We start from the raw sequence: 17,166 nt of genomic DNA, 5'->3' as shown, positions 1-17,166 counted from the left end.
GGAGCAAGAAATTGGAGATGTATTTGAAAAAAAAAAAGGAAGAAAACTTCCCTAATTTGGTGAAGGAAATAGACATGCAAGTCCAGGAAGCACAAAGAGTCCCAACCAAGATGGATGCAAAGAGGCCCACTCCAAGACACATCATAACTAAAATGCCAAAGGTTAGAGATAAAGAGAGGATCTTAAAAGCAGCAAGAGAAAAGAAGTTCATTACCTACAGAGGAGTTCCCATAAGGCTGTCAGTTGATTTCTCAAAAGGAACTTTGCAATCCAGAAGGGATTGGCAAGACATATTCAAAGTCATGAAAAGCAGGGACCTACAGCCAAGATTGCTCTACCTTGCAAAGATGTCAAAGGGCAGATAAGGAACTTCCCATACAAGAAAAAAACTAAAGGAGTTTATCATCACCAAGCCATTATTACATGAAATGTTAAAGGGACTTATTTTTTAAGAGAAAGAGAAAGATCAAAAGTATGAACAATAAAATGGCAAAAAAAGAAACCCACTCCAAATCTACCAACAATTGAATCTAAAAAACAAACTCAGCAAACAAGAAGAACAGAGACAAAATCATGGATCCAGAGAGTGTTTTGATGGTTACCAGATAAGGGGGGGTGTGAGAAAATGAGAGAAAAGGTGAGAGGATGAAGAAGTATAAATTGGCAGCTACAGAATAGCCATGGGTATGTAAAGTACAGTATAGGAAATGGAATAGCCAAAGAACTTTATGTATTATCCATGGATATGAACAATGGTGGGGCATTGCCTGAGGGAGTGGGGGTTGCTGACTGGAGAGGGGCAAAGTGGGAAAATCAGGAAAATTGATCATGTAATATCTAATCAATAAAATATAATTTAAAAAAGAATGGGATGTAACATATAAGTAATTGTTTTTACGGTAGGAAAAGAATGATGGCATCCCCTATTGTATATGAGACTTTGTACAATGTGTAACACATTTTTCATCTTCCAATCCCAGTTCTTCTATATTAGCCACTCCCTCTGTTTTCAGAGTTCACCAAAGATGCCATTCTGCTGTGTTAGATGTCTCCCTTTATTCTGAATTTGTAACACATTTTCTTATTAATCTCTGATGGATCACAATCCTTAAAACCCAGACTGCATGATAATAAGCATATCATTCGCTACACATGAGGGCCATATCTGCAGTGAAAAAGAAGCTGTTTTCCTTGGCAGAGTAGTTTTCTCAGGGTGTTGGTTGTGTCACAGACGTAAGTGGTGGAAGAACTTTTGGACGAGATGAAGTGTTCCTGATGTCCACATGGACTTCATATAAAGCATATGATGTGATTCCGATTGGCTTTTTCTCTTGCCATCGCAGAGACAGACCTTCCCCTAGCCCCAGCTCTCATGTATGTTTGATTGCATCACTTTCCATTTTTATTGAGTTTATGGCTATAAAAGAAGCCAAAGGCATATTTTTATGGAAGAATATGATTTTTTTACCCAGTAACAATATTCCCCTTAGAAAAGCCCTTTTTTCTGTTATTGTCTGCATAAAATATTTATTGAAAATTTATCTCATGGCAGTAATAGTCTGAAATCCATTTAAAGAAACTGCCTATTTAATATTTATAGACTGAAGTAGTTTTATCATTATCAATGTATTTTTATTGAATAAACTAGGTATACATAGAACTCGCCATGTTTTTCCTATTAACGACCATTTTGTCGGTCATGTTAATTTCATTCAAATTTCTCTCTCAATACCCCACTCTTACAAGTAGATTTCTGGTCTGGCATTTGTAGAATTTAGCACAAATCAGTTTTTTCACTATAAACATAATCTTTGCTTAGAGTTGAAAGATTTTTTCAGATGAATCAGTTTTGTATGTGGAATTGACTGTATACTGTGCTGTCAGGTACTACTATATAAGATTTGGAGCCATATCCCCTGAGAAGAGTGCTGAACACAACAGATTTGATTTCTTATATAATTTTAGGTAATCCTAATCCTAATTTTCCCTCTGTTTATGCTGTTTTGTTGTCGTTGTGTGAGTGTTAGAGAAAGGGAGAAAGAGAGAGAGTTCTTTTATTTTATTCCAGATAAAAATGCTCATAGACTCACAGCTGATTAAATTATAACAATAATACTGTATATCATGGACTACACATACCTGAGCATGCTTACAGATACTAGCGCATGTTGGTAATCCATCATCATTCTCTCCCAGTGGACTTTTTAGCAAACTCAGAATCATTTTCAAGACTGCCTTTTGGCTAGCCACTACCAAGCCTTCAGATATGGCAAGAATGATGAGCTATTTGTACCCTAATCAGTGTGACTTCTCTCTGCGAATAGGATTTCCTTCTATATAAGCATTTCTAGTAAATTGTGCAATCCTAACACTTCTGAAGATAGGGGTCTCACTTCTTTTTAGGCATCTCATTCTGTTCATGCTCAGCAGTTATTGTCAGTAGCTTGGTTCTCATTTACGCCAGTTTTAGTTGCTGAAAACAGTAACAAAAAATTCTGGATGAAATATATTTTAGAAACATACATTTAAAAATGTATTTGTGAACTGTTAACTTAGAAAAAAATCTCAAGGGCCAAAACTAAGCCAAAGCAGGGAGCTGCAGTGATAAGTAGAGCACAGATTACATCTCCGTGTTATCATTTGCTAGGCAGATGAACTCGAGCTTTCATTTTCGTAGTCACAAGAACCGTTAAGAAAAAAGACCTGAGCCTGGACCTGCTCAAGATGAGGAGTCAAATAGGAATCCCACTACCAGTACCACATAAAGCTGGGATCCTAGACAGCTTAACTTTTTAGTGTGAGGGTGAACTAAAAATAACCTCCCCACTCTACCCTCCTCCCACTCAGACTAGGGACTCCAGGGAAAATTATATATTTTAAAACTTTGAGCCAAGGGAAAGATGAAAAAACTGGCTTTGAGAATCTGTAACCACAGCTGGCTCTTTGGATGGATGTGTATTGTGAGGTGATCCAAAACTCTTCAAGCAGAGAATATAGTTTAAAGGGGGGTGCTTGGTTGGTGGTGCCCCAGGTATTGGCAGAGGCATATACTCTGGAAGGTCACATGTTAATTTAGGCCTCAAAGTATTTATGTAGATAAAGTTACAAAAAATATGAACACACAATATATATTTTTTAAATTACAAAACCTGCAAGAAAACGAATCAAACTAAGTGATAGCCAGTAGAAAGAACAAACAGTAGAACCAGATGGCAAGAACTTCAGGAGATGGACTTTTAAGACAAACACTACAATATAAGTATGTTTAATATGTTTAAATAAATAAAAGAAGGTATTGGAGTATAAATAAAATGCAAGGGACTATAAAAATATCATAAAATACCAATCAGATTTAAAGAGCACCAAATAAAACTTCTAGAAATGGGAAAATAAAAGGGAAAATTTTAAAGCTCAGTGAATAAATACAAAGTGATCACAGAGGAGAGTCACAGAGGGAGAGAGACTTAATAAACTAGAAAACAGAGTGGAAGAAGTTAAATAAAAAGATGCAATCCATGAAAGGTAAAATAGGTACAAGATGGAATAAGAAGGTCAAGCAAAAGTATAGAGTTCCAGAGGGAAAGATAGAATAAGGAGAGAATCATTACTCAGAAGCAATATTTGAAGAAATAAAAACTGAGAATTTTTGAAAACTGATAACAAGTACCAGCCTACAAATCCAGGAGGTTCAAAGAATCCCAAATGGGATAAATAAAAAGAAACCTATCTGTTTGTATCAAATAAAGCCATAAAATCACAGAGGCAAAGAAAAAATGTAAGAAAGCAGGCAGAATATCTATCCAAAAGAAATATATGAATGGCTAATAAGTATATGAAAATATGCTTAATGCCATTAGTTGTTAGAGAAATGCAAGTGAAAACTACAAATCAGATACCACTTTATACCCACTGAAATGGCTATAATTAAAAAGACAGGTAATAACATGTTCTGGTAAGAGTATGAAGAAATTAGAATTCTTATGTATTTGCTGGTGGAAATTTAAAATGCTGCAGTCACTTTGGCAATAGTTCTTTAAGATGCTAATCATACAGTTCCTTATGGTCTAGCAATTCTATATCTATGTATATACCCCAAAGAAAGAAAATATATGTCCCCAGAGACTTGTACATGAATATTCTTAGTAGCATTATTCATAATAACCAAAATATAGAATAATGTAAGGGCCTATCAACTGGTGAACTGATAGACAAAATATGGTATGTTCACAAAGTGGAAATTTGTATTTAGCAATACAAAGGAATGAAGTACTGATTTATGTTACAACATGGATGAACCTTGAAATATTACACTGTATGAAAGAAACCAGTCACAAAGTACATATATTATATGATTCCATTAACAGTAAATGACCAGAACAGGCCAATCTAGAGAGACAGAAAATAGATCATTATTTGCCTACAGCTGCTGGTAGAAGTAGGGGAATGGAGAGTGACTTCTAATGGTTGGTTACAAGAGATGTAATGAAATGATGAGATGATGAAAATGTTCTAAACTTTTTTTGATGATGTTTTTACTCTATGGATACACGAAAAACCATCAACTGTGTATACTTTAGTTAGGTGAATTTTATGTCGTGAATTATATTTCAATAAATCTGTTAAAAATGCAGCTAGTGAAAATATTTCATGACCTTTAAAGAAATGAATTTGTTGTAGACTTTCAAACAAAGAAACATCTTTTAGAGAAATTGGCAGAACTATAAGGAAAAATGTATTATTTTACCATTAAGTGGGTGTTTTTAACCCATCCATAAATAATTAACAGATGAAGCAGATTAAAAGATCAAAATATGAAAGACTTAAACTACCTAATTAACAGTGTTCTCAAATGCCACACATATATATATATATATATATATATATATATATATATATATAATATTGCAATCAACAATTGTTGGATACATACTCTTTTCAAGTACACAGTATACAAAATACAGTTTTGATAACTGACCATGTACTATATCAATAAGTAATAGAGACCAAATTTTAAATGATTAGTATCAAATACACCATGTTCTCTATTCACAAACAAAAAGTAAGATAAAAAGCACAAAGATAAATTGGAAAAAAGCATGTATTTGGAGATTAAGAAATATGCTTCTAAATAATAATTGATGTCCTGACAGGGTTTGCACAGTGGGTTGGGGCGTCATTCTACAAAATGGAGGGTCACCAGTTCCATTCCTGGTCAGGGAACATGTGTGAGTTGTAGGTTCCATCCTGGCTGGGGCATGAATGAGAGGCAGCTAATTAATCTTCCTTCCTTCCTTCCTTCCTTCCTTCCTTCCTTCCTTCCTTCCTTCCTTCCTTCCTTCCTTCCTTCCTATCTTTCTTTCTTATTTTCCCTCTCTCTAAAAATAAGTAAGTAGAATCTTTAAAAAATAAATAATAATGGAGATTAGAAAATATTGAGAACCGAACAATCATGTCAATGCTGCATATCGAAGTAGTGGACTTGTGCTACTGACGAGGAAATTTATAGTCTTTAGGCTTAGTATGCATGGGAATAAAAAAGACAGGAAATTAGTGAGATAGACGTCCAACTTTAAAAGTTAGAAAAAGTAGAATAACCCCTCTCAAAAGAATAGGAAGGAAATCATTTAAAAATAAGAACAGAAATTAATAAAATGAAAATAAAATGTTGGATGATCAAGATAGCCACAATTGGAGTATTTAACATGACATCTTCTGCTGAGATTCATCAAGGAAAAGAATAAAAGTAAAGAACATTAGGAATGAAAAAGAAGACATAATCATAATTGCTGTAGGTATCAAAGATAAGTGGGTTTTATGAAAACTTGAGAATAAAGGTAAAAATTTAGATGAAAATTTCTTAGGAAGGAAACTTTTCAAAAATGACTCAAATAGTTAGAAACATGAATATTCCTATAAGCAACAGAGATGGATGAAGTAAGTAATGGTTTTTGGAAAGAAAATACCAGCTGTAGATGGTTTTGCTTGTGATTTGTAATGAACATTAAAGGGAAGAATTTTCAATTTTATAAAAATCATTTCAGAACACATTAAAAGAATGATCACTTTCTATTTTACTTGGAACACTAAATCGATACTAAAACCTGACAAAGACAGCATAAGATTGGAAAATTACAAGCCAATCTCACCCACAGATAGAAGTCCCTTACAAAATATTAGCAATATGAATACAGTGAAATATAAAAAACATAACACATCATGGCTAAGTAGAGCTTTTTATTGTAAAGCAAGCAGAGATTAATATTTTAAAATTCCATTAATGTAATTCATTACGAGAATATACTAAAGGCAAAATATGATAAATCTTGAGATGCAGACAAACATTTGATAATATTAAGCATTCCTTAATGACTTACAAAAAAACCTCTTGCCAAAGTTGTAATGAAAGGGAATTTCCTGAAACCTAAGAGCACCTATAAAAAGCTAAAACAAGCATGAACATTCATGATGAAACATTGAAATTTTTCCCTTTCACACCAGAAAGAAGACAAAGGAGTCATCATTTCCACCAGGCCTCTCTTGTCTCCCTGGCTGTGTGGCTGGGGTGGGCTTGCTTAGAGCACAGTTATTGTAGGATAATTGGACTGCCAACAGGTGGTTGGCTTCCAGCAGGAGGAAGCTGAAGCTGCCATTTCTTCTACGGGCTAGGGTCAGAACATACCGACGCTTTTGCCCCATTCAACTGGTAGAAACAAGTCGGTCCAGCCAGGTTCAAGAGGAGGGTAAAATGACTCCACCCCTATTTGGGAGAAGCAGCATGTGTACACAAATAGGAAGAAATGGGTGGCAGTTATCTTTGGAGATCATCTGTCACTGCTCCAATCAGACTGCCCAAAATGTAAAATGCTGGTGACATAAGATATTAGTGAAGATGTGGAGTGGCTACCACACATACATGGTGTGACTGTGAAAATTAATATAACTGCTTTGCAAGACATTTTGGTTGTCAGTGAAGTTGAAGATGTGCATACCATGTGGTTCACCAATTTAACCCTTAGATGATTTCTGCTATGTGTACCAGGTGATATGTATAAGAATGTTCAGAATAGCATTTTTTTTGTGATAAAAACAACAAAAAAACCCACCTGGAAATGACCCCAAATGTCTATCAGCAGCAGAATGAACAAATAAATTGTGGTGAAGTCTTACAATGGAATACTGTTCTTCAGTGAAAATGAACAAATTGCATATACAATAACACAATATAATCTGTAGGACATAAGATTGAGTAGAAAAAAGCATAATATTGATATACCAAAAAATACACAGGGCAAACAACATTAAAAGCTAAATAATATACAAAACTAAATGGTATATCATTTAAAGATGCAAAAAGTATACAGTAAACCTAAAAGACAAGCAAGAAAGTGACAAGCACAAAGTTTAGAGTGGCAATTGTTTCTGAAGGGTAAAGAAAGAGGTAGAGATGGGTTGGAACACGGATAATTCCAATAATCATTTTTTGGTGAATTGCATGATGCATATTTCCTGTATTATTTTCCTTTATACTTTATATATATTTTATGTTCTTTTGTGTTTTCTCACTATTTGATATAAGCAAAAAACCCCCCAATACTTATTTAGAGGGGGGAGTGAGGATTCTCTTTTGTCAAATAATGCCACTGAATGGTCATTGTCACTGTGGAGTAGTAGAGAAAGTCCAGGTTATGTGCTGGAGTAATGTCTTTATTAGCTCCATGAGGATCTTGGGGAATGACTTCGTGGTTTCATGGATGAACAGTAGTTTTGTCCAGGAAACCTTCATTCTTCCTTGGACCTTGGTTCTTAGTGGGGTGGAAGGCGGAAGGCAGTCTGCTGACCATACCTACTCTATTCTTACCCACATTAACAGAAACTCTCCAGACCCCAGAGAATATGTGGCTCCCAGGGCCATCTTTTTAAGAAAACTTATACCCTGCCTTGTGAGAATACGGATCATTGGCTAATGAAAATAAAATTAATAAAGAAATAACAAGTCATTTAAAGAACACACACACAAAAGAAAGAAATATGAGATAAAAGAGTAGTTCCCACTTATGGAGTAGTATACAGTAGTAGTTGTGGCTACCAATGTCTTGCAATTTTGTTATTTTACAGATCGATCAGCTGAAGCAGGAACTTTCAAAGAAGGAGTCAGAACTTCTTGCCTTACAAACAAAGCTTGAAACCCTTAGCAATCAAAATTCAGATTGCAAGCAACACATTGAAGTGCTTAAAGAGTCGCTTACTGCCAAAGAACAGAGGGCTGCCATTCTTCAAACTGAGGTAAGGTGCTGTCCCCAGGATTCCAGACAGCAGACACTGAGTTGATAGAAAATGTCTTACCCAAACAACTTTCATTAGAAGATTCCTTATCCAAACCCTTGGAGCCGGAGGTATTTTGTATATCAGATATTTGGGGGATTTGGAAAGGTAAGACCCATTGCATGTGTCATAGACTACACAACACTCCCAGTGGGGTTGCTGGAAGTGCTCTACAAACACGTGGATATTTATGCAAAAAAAGTCTCTCACCCCAATGTAGGATAAATAAAGGCTATATTAATAGCCTCTCAGTTCGTGTCAGATTGTGCCACTAAAGGAGTTTGCTTCATGCTTGGAAAAAAATTGTTTTTCATTTCTCAGAGCTTTTTGGGTTTGGGAACCATGTATAAATGATTGAATCTAGAATGGTTTTATTTGATCAAAAATCATTTAAAAATCAGAATGTCATTTACCTTCTGTTGTCAAGTATCTATATCGGTTCCCCTCCTGGCACCTGTGGTTCCAAAGGTTTCTTACTTCCTGAGGCGTATCCTCAATTTTCAAAATTCACTTATTGAAGAAAGTTGGTGTTGTGTGAGTTTCTTAAAGGAAACATTGGTTTGTTATTCCTTATTCACACTTGTTGAAAAGGTAAATATATGTCACTATCCTGTTTCCTTGCTCTCTCCAATGGATTATATCTTTGGGGCTGCTAAGGAATGTAGAACACAAGCAAGTTGTTGTGTAAACAAAGCAGTGACAGAAAAAAAATGATCACATGTGAGCAGTAACCAAGAACGTTGTGCATACCCCTGAGTTTTGCACAGAGGCAGTGCATTATGTGGATCACTTTAGGAGAAGGTGATCTAATTAAAATGCATGTTTCTTCTTGTGCGCTTTGAGCCATGTCTTTCAATATATATATATTTTGTCTGTGGGAAGATTTGGATTTTCCTTAGAACTTAATGGGGCCATTCAGCAGGTTTGTGCCCTCAGCAGAGGTATAGGGCAGTGTTCACAGGCAAAAGGAAATAGGTTCCAGACTGGATAAGTCTTGGCGTACACCGACTTAGCCCCTATGCACTTGACATTGGCTAATAGTTATTTGATTGATTCAGACCAGAGCGATCATTTTAGCTTCAATAATGCATATAGTACACATATAATTTTCAGTTGTATGTAGTCCCACTCTGAATGTGGAAGCATGGATATTTTCTTTTTTAAGTCAAAATTTAAACTATTAGATAAATTGGAAGGTGGTTTGTATCTCCTTTGAAGAGGAGCAGTGAATTGTATCTACCACTATGCTATCTAATACAGCAGCCACTAGCCACACATTTATTCAAATTTAAATTACTAAAATTTGGCAACATTTAAAATGTAGTTCCTAGGTAAAGGGGATCAAATACATGCTAACAGAAGGTCATTTGACATTGGGTGGTGGGCACACAATGCTATAATATAAATCATGTGTCATAGAAATGTACACTTGAAACCTATATGATCTTGTTAGTTAATATCACCACAGTAAATTTAACTAAAGAAGAAAAAATAATAAAAGTCAGTAAAATTTAAAATGTAGTTCCTTAGTCACACTAGCTACATTTCAAGTATTTCACGGTGAAATGCGGCTGGTGACTGCTGTATTGGATAGCACAGCTATAGAACATTTCACCCTCTAGCACTTGTCTGGAATAGAGTTTGAAAACTATAGCTTGTTGAACAAATCCTGCCATTTGCCCAGTTTTGTAAGTAAAGGTGTTTTTTTTCTTTTCTTACCCAAGGACATTTTTTCATTGCTTTTAGAGAGAGAGGAAAGGAGAGACAGAAACATTGATGTGAGAGAGAAGCATCGATTGGTTGCCACCAGTACATGCCTGGGCTGGGGAATCATATGCACCTGGACCAGGGATTGAACCGGCAACATAGGTATGTGCCCTGACCGGGAAGTGAAACCGTAACATTTTGGTTACTGGATGATGCTCTAACCATTTGAGCCACACTGGCCAGGGCTGTAAGTAAAGTTTTATTAGAATGCAGCCACACTCCTTCATGAATGTGTTGTCTTTAGCCACAGATTTTAGTAGCAACAGATTGTATGACCCACAAAGCTTCAAATATTTACTCTTTGGCACTTTCCAGAAAAAGTTTGCAGACTCACAGCATTGTGATTTTGCAGGAAGAGGGCTGAGTAGGAATTGGAATACCTGGCTTGACTTCTCTTCAGTAGTCTTACTCTGAACAGGGACAGATAGTTTGCTGAGCCTCATTCTAGAGCACACGTTTTTCTTCACACTGGGTTATTCACAAAGCAACTGATTGTACCACAGCTGTCTTACATTGGTAATAATACCAGCATTACTAATCAAGTTAGTGCAATCATGTTGCTGTGTATTGGGTGGGAGGAAATTTGAGTAGCAAGGCAGTCTGTTGAGGTGTTGCTCCAATAGGTAGGCAGGCTTCTTGACAGAAAGGAATGAGAAAAGTCAGTGCAGAAAGGCTTCCTTCCTTTTTCTTACTACCTTGTACTGATGAGAGCTGTGTTCCCATCCTGTTTTCCTTTTCTTATTCTTTCCTCTGTGTTTTAACTCTCTTGAATTAATGTGGTCAAAAATTAGACCTATGTATATTTCATGAAAAAGATAGTGGTGACATTATGTGGATAGCTTCCATCCCACGTTCAATAATCAAAATGACCCAGGAAAAAGATGGTACTTTGATGTAGAAAAAAAATTATTCTCCATGTGCGGAGAGAGTGAGATGATTTTCTAGTGCTTTGAGGTTGGGAGTGTGTGATTAATGATTTTATCAGCTGGAACATCTGAGGAATTTTCTTTTGCCTTTTTTCTTCTTTTAAGATCTATGTAAATGAAAATGGAGACAGTTACCCAATGATGTCCATCTCTGTTAAAATTTGATCTAATTGTTGGATCATAGGCAAAGGATTTTTGTCAACAGGGTAAAATATATTAAAGTGATTTTCCCACTTCTAAAGAGTCTCCCTACTTCAGTGGGCAAGTATTCAGTAGGTGAGATATGTCCTGTATTGTTTTGCTGTACAATAGGAGACCTGAGTTTAAGTTCATGTGAAAGATACGGGACTCATCCTTGGAGGAGGTTACATGTGATCGCTCTTCCAATTTTATTCCTGAGTCATTGCTTAAAAGCTTTTGCCAAAACAGAAGAGGGCTCTCTCTAGAACTGGAAGAAATTTTCTGGTTTCTTTGGAAAATCTGTGCTATCAACTGGCTTTAGCTATTCTTCTAGAAAATGGTATAAATGACAGATGTCACTGGTTTTAAAGTTCGTCTCTGCAAGGAAGAAGACTCTTGCTACCAGAGAGTTTGCATCTGGGAGGTAGCAGGATTAATATTGGGGCAAGGGGTGGGGGCAAGTTGTCTGGGTTTGAAGCTCTGTGGCTTGGCCCTTGGGTTGGTTTGTTTTAACTTGAATAAATGCCCAGATGCTCTTTGACATGTGTGCAGTAAATCAGTGGAATAATAGTTACACACACAGAGGGAATACACCACATAGCTCCTAACATAACATTTTACTTTTTAAAATAGCTTCAAAGGACCCCAAAGCCAAGTTTCTTATTTTGCTACTTCCCTTGATGTTTTTATGTACCAATTTACTCCCATCCACCAACACATTAATTACGTGGAAGTATAGATAATAAATTAGCTTTCTCTAGCACTTTGATTTTTCTGGATTTCAACAAATAATTACCAACGTATCCAGAAAGTAAGAAGAGAAGCCTAACTATTTTTCCATGGTCTGAAGTAAAATGTATGAACACAGCACTGAGAAGTGAAAGGTGTGTGTTGCCCTGGCTGGTGTGGATCAGTGGATTGAGTGCTGTGCTATGAACCCAAAGGTTGCTGGTTTAGTTCCCAGTCAGGGCACGTGCCTGGGCTGTGGGCCAGGTCCCAGGTTGGGGATGTGCAAGAAGCAACTGAACAATGTTTCTTTCCCTCTCTTCCTCCCTCACTTCCACCCTTTCTAAAATTAAATGAATAAACTCTTAAAAAAAAGAAGTAAGAGGTGTGTGGAGGTACTTTAGCCTCCCCACTGAATAACCGTGACGTGAGAGAGACTTGAACTTCTCTGAGCCTCTATGTCTCATCTATAGATGAGACAGCCTGGCACCTCTGTCTGAAAAGTGCTTTCACTCTAAAGGGTTCACCTATAAATTGTGTTAATTGTGTTGATTATCATCTTGCTGTTATTATTTTCATTGTATATCAGGGCTATTTGTTTGGGGAATTCTCCATCTCACTTCTTGTTTCCATTCTGTATGTTCTACTTTTGTGGGTCTCTGCATTTTTGGTGTCTGCATTTACTAAGCTCAGGCTTTTGTATTTCAATAGAGTCACTGTTTTTTTTTTTTATGGAGATACTATAAAAGTGCCATCTCTTTTGTTCTTTCCAAAATGAAGAGATTCCTTTTTGTTTTCTGGCAGGTACACGTTGCCCCAGCCCAGCATGATTTTTTAGATGGCCAGATGTGACAACTCTTTTACATGGTTTATGGAAGTGTTGTATGACAGCTCTTATACTCATTGCTGTTCCAGAATGGTCAGGGAAGAGTTCTAGTTGTGTAAGAGTAAACACTTGAGAACCTGTTAATTAAGACAGAATATAGGGGTTTTGTGTTTATGAAGGCAAGGGGCAATGCGTGCAGATTAGGTTAGCAGCAGATCCATAGCCAGGGTCCCTAATATTTTTTATTTTGTTTTTTAAGTGAAATCCATAGAAAAGAGAATATTATGTAATTTATAGGCTTACTTGCTAGAAGAATTCACCTCAGCCCACACACACTCATGTTCACATGCAATAATGTGTATAATTTTGGGTAGTTTATAGATGCCCCAAAGCATTTCCAAGAATTTCCCATTCAAGATTGTTGCCCCATAGATTTCATACATTTTTAATTTAATACACAGTTTCTAAATGACTACTGTGTGCCACATATAGTTCTTGCCCTTATCAGACAATATTTATAAGATACACAACTGATTTATAGTGCCATCAATGCTCAGTTATTTCTGGTTATTAATAATGTCACACAAAATTATCTTTAATTATATGCCATCATCCTTTTGTTGTTTAAAAGTGTGTAAGTAAAAGCAGGAGAGAAAATAAAAAGAAATAAATGTTTAGCTCCTTTGAAAACTAAAGTATGCAAGCTATATGAAATATCCATTTATATCTCTTTTAATGAAAGCCTAATGTTGCTAAGGTGATTACTCTGACGCTGTTCTTGTGTTTTAATTAAAGCTGATCATTTTTGAGTCTGCATTCAAGCAACCTGAGTCTCTTTGAGAAAGGCAATGTTATTCATGGGGTTACAGATGCTCTGCTGGTTTGATTATTTCAGAAGTTACCTTACCTGCTAAGAAATATTTCAGTAGACTGTACTTAAGAAAGACCCTTCCCTTGTCTTGTTGAAATGAGTGAGGTATCATTTGATAATATTTTATTGATCATGGTGATGGATAAGGTGGGATCCATAATCTCAGGAGCTATTTGTCTTAGACTTTTTAATTTAACCGTATTGCACAAATGTCTACCAAGTGGCTTGTGGCTGCCATACTGAATCCCAGGAACTGTGGCTAAGTGTTTGACATGCAATACTTTATTTTAAACCTGATTTACAACTTGTGAAGTTGGTATTGTTGACCCATTTTTTTAGATTCTAAGAGGATGTGTAAGTTGCTCAAGCTCACACAATGATGAGTGACAGGACCTGGGGTCCCAAATCCTGAACTCTTAACCCTAAATCTTTGCCTTTCATGAGTCTCAGAGAATTGAGGGCTTCATTTGTGTCAAGGAACTGACGTACATTAACACATTTAATCTTCATGGCAAAGTTTGTCGTAAGGTTTATAATTATGTCTAAATAGGTGAGTTCTTTGGGATAGCAGGAAGGTTTAGTAGGCACAGCCCTGTACTGGCTATGAAGAGGGGTAAGAATGAATAACTCTGGGACTTACATCCTCATAGTATCATATAGCTATAATGACATTAACACTGTGGCCATAATATTGAAGGATAGTGCTCAAATTCTAAAGAGGGTGACATTTTTCATAAAGTCTAGAATTCTAGTGTATTAAGAATTCATTATATAATATTTAGTTTTTATTTCTTTAAAGATGCTTTATATTATGCATATACACATATATTCACACATGCATGCATACTTTGTGAAAAAATAAGTAAAAGAATGGAAAACAGTATCTTACTATGTTTTCTCTTTGCACTGAAGACTCAGGTGATCTTTAAATCATCTGTGATTCACATATTATACCCTTGTAATGTAGAGAATTAAGTGCATTTTTAACAGAAGTGGTGATGATCATTTCTTCAGAGAGATTGTGCAACGCACTTCGGAGGCAGTGTTATCTGAGCCTGGGGCGGCAAATTTTGGTATCTGATAACACGACCAGAAAGCAGACTTGAGCTACCAGTTTCCAAGCTGCGTCATACAAACCAAGCTTTTGACAATGGAAATATTGTTGTTACATGGGGAAAATAAAGTTTATGAGCCCTTGTTTCCTGGTTTATTCATATTGAGACGAGCCCTCTGCCTCACTTTATGGTGAGGTTAGACTCTTGGGTATAAAAGTCACCATGACAAGAAGCCTGAGTGCTTTGCTTCCTCTTGGGACTATGGTACTAGATGCAGTCATACAGGGTTTTATGAACTATTCCAGATGCTTAAGGGACATCTCTTTCTTCTGAACTCACATGTTTTCAGCAAAAGAGTTTTTTTTAATGGATGGAAATAATATTTGCCGCAATATATAAGATGGGATTTACATGGAGAGCTCCCTTACTTTTAATCAGTAATTTCAGTTTTCCTTTTTACCTCCTGCCTCGGTTGACCAGCAAGCAGTAAAGTCCTTTTTAATCACTTTAGTTCAGCCTTCAAAGAACAATATGTTAAATGTCCTTTCTGAGATAGACTTTTGTTTAATGCTCTTCATAATCACTACATTTAAAAGTGAGGTGGTTTTTTAAAAAAAGTTAGTAGCCTATGATGAAACCAATTTTTAAGGTTGTCAAATTACCCCAGGATTTTCAAGACTTGCAAGAAATGTCCTTAAAATTCATAAGTTAAGGGACTTGGTGAAAAAATACACAAAACAACATCATAGTGTCACTGGTATTTTTTCATTCTAATACCATCATTGGCTTCACATTTTAAAATATTTTTATTGGGCCAGGAAAGGCATCATTTGAAAGTTTTATTGATAACACTCTTAACTGCAAGAAAAAGACATAAACCCACAAGTTGTAACTATCATGGTGGCCACAATGGGGAGGTCTGCAAAGTGGTTTATTACCAGTAGAAAAAAATGTTGGGAACCACAGTCATTACAGGGGTCACCAGCTCTGCTACATACATTCTATTTTTTCTCTTTTCGTTCTGAGGGTATGTGTGGTGGCAGTGCCAGACTACACACTCCCCCACCCCCCGATGTCTGTGGGCCTTGTTTTGATTCTCTCTTTATTAATGATGTGAAAACTTTGGGGTCACATAAAAATGAGCCAGGGTCAGGTGTTGTGGGCCCCAGAATACTAAAAGTGTCCTTATATCTAGCTAGTGAAGACATTGTTTAAAGGGGCACATTTTACTTCCTGAAATTTTCAGCTCTTTTGCAGATTTTAGGTATCTGGATAAACTTTGCAAGGCAGCCTCATAGACTTACTTTCTTAAGTAAAACATGAAAGACTTCTGGTGTAGGAATTGAAATGTGTTACGCTTGTTGGCTGCAGTTCCAAGGCAATTTCTTGTCTATTAGAGGATGATGCAGGTAGCTACAGACATTATTTTGTTCCATAGGCCAAGAGTCTAGTACTTTTGTTGTTGTTATTGTTGTTCAGGCTTCCAGAGAATGCCCTATTTAACACCTTGTTAGTATAAAATTGCTTTTGACTTCACAAACACAGGTGTTCAGTTTGAATGTTAATGAAGTGTGAAATAGGTAGATGTCTAAAAGGAAATTCTATAAATTGTGAACCTGGCTCTGTCAGCATACTAAATGGATTAGGAAAATTCATTGTCTGCCCTGTAACTGAACGCCAGTTCGATGTATGGACAAGAAGAAGTCCTGAAAAGCCAATAAAATGGAGGGAAAAGTTGAGCCTAGGAGATGATGATTATGTGGGTGCCCTGCCCCCCTCCCCCCACAAATGAATGCTGGTGCAAAAGGACTGGGAAATCAGAATGGCTATTCAGAAGACAGCCAAGGAGAAATACATATGAGCAGACAACACAGAATTTATAGAGTAAAACCACAAACACCTTATTTTCCATTGTACTAAAATAATGATGTTTTACAGTACTCGTTTTGTATGTAATTCTGCTTTCAATTTTATATTGTTACTATGGCTCAAATCTCATTATAAGTGTTCCAACAAAAATCCGTTTTTAATCAAAAACTTTCCAATGTTTAGCCTATTGTCAACTTATTTTGAGCAACTTATTTTTCTAGTGAAACAAAAGAATTTGGTCCCTTTTTTTTGTATTCCTTGGGATGTTATTTGACCTGGGTGGCTAACCATGTAATTAAGATAGCTGAATCATTTTCATTTCTACATTAAATCCCATCATGATCAGCATCCATTTTTCTGGCATGTGAAGATGGATTCAGAGTCCTTTATCTTCTTTGATGGAAAATAAATACATCATTAGTATTTTTATTTGGTTTTACTTCCATTTGAAAAAACCATTGTCTATAATATATTAAGCTGCAACTGGAAGTGACAGTGTCCAATTAGCAAATCATCCATGAGAAAGTACATGTCCACTGGTTCATGTTACTTACTGGTGAATAGTTTGCAGGGGAAAAAAAGAGAACATATTTCTGACATATCTGTGGGAAACTGAATTTCCAC

The 17,166-nt window shown here is 36.2% G+C and overlaps 1 protein-coding gene across 1 annotated transcript in view; it reads left to right on the top strand.

Annotated features, from left to right (window-relative positions):
- The window catches only part of ERC2 (ELKS/RAB6-interacting/CAST family member 2), a 669,672-nt gene that overhangs the window by 39,571 nt on the left and 612,935 nt on the right, over positions 1-17,166 (top strand). Inside the window, exon 3 of the mRNA XM_037041287.1 lies at positions 8,116-8,283. Coding sequence (XP_036897182.1) covers positions 8,116-8,283 — 168 coding nt within the window. The remainder of the gene's footprint in view (positions 1-8,115; positions 8,284-17,166) is intronic.

Source organism: Sturnira hondurensis, unplaced genomic scaffold (genome assembly GCF_014824575.4).
Source record: "Sturnira hondurensis isolate 20B ecotype Veracruz unplaced genomic scaffold, ASM1482457v3 Scaffold0002840, whole genome shotgun sequence".
NCBI classification, from domain to species: Eukaryota; Metazoa; Chordata; class Mammalia; order Chiroptera; family Phyllostomidae; genus Sturnira; species Sturnira hondurensis.
The sequence above is the reverse complement of the archived record's forward strand: the minus strand, read 5'-3'. Positions and strand labels throughout refer to the sequence as shown.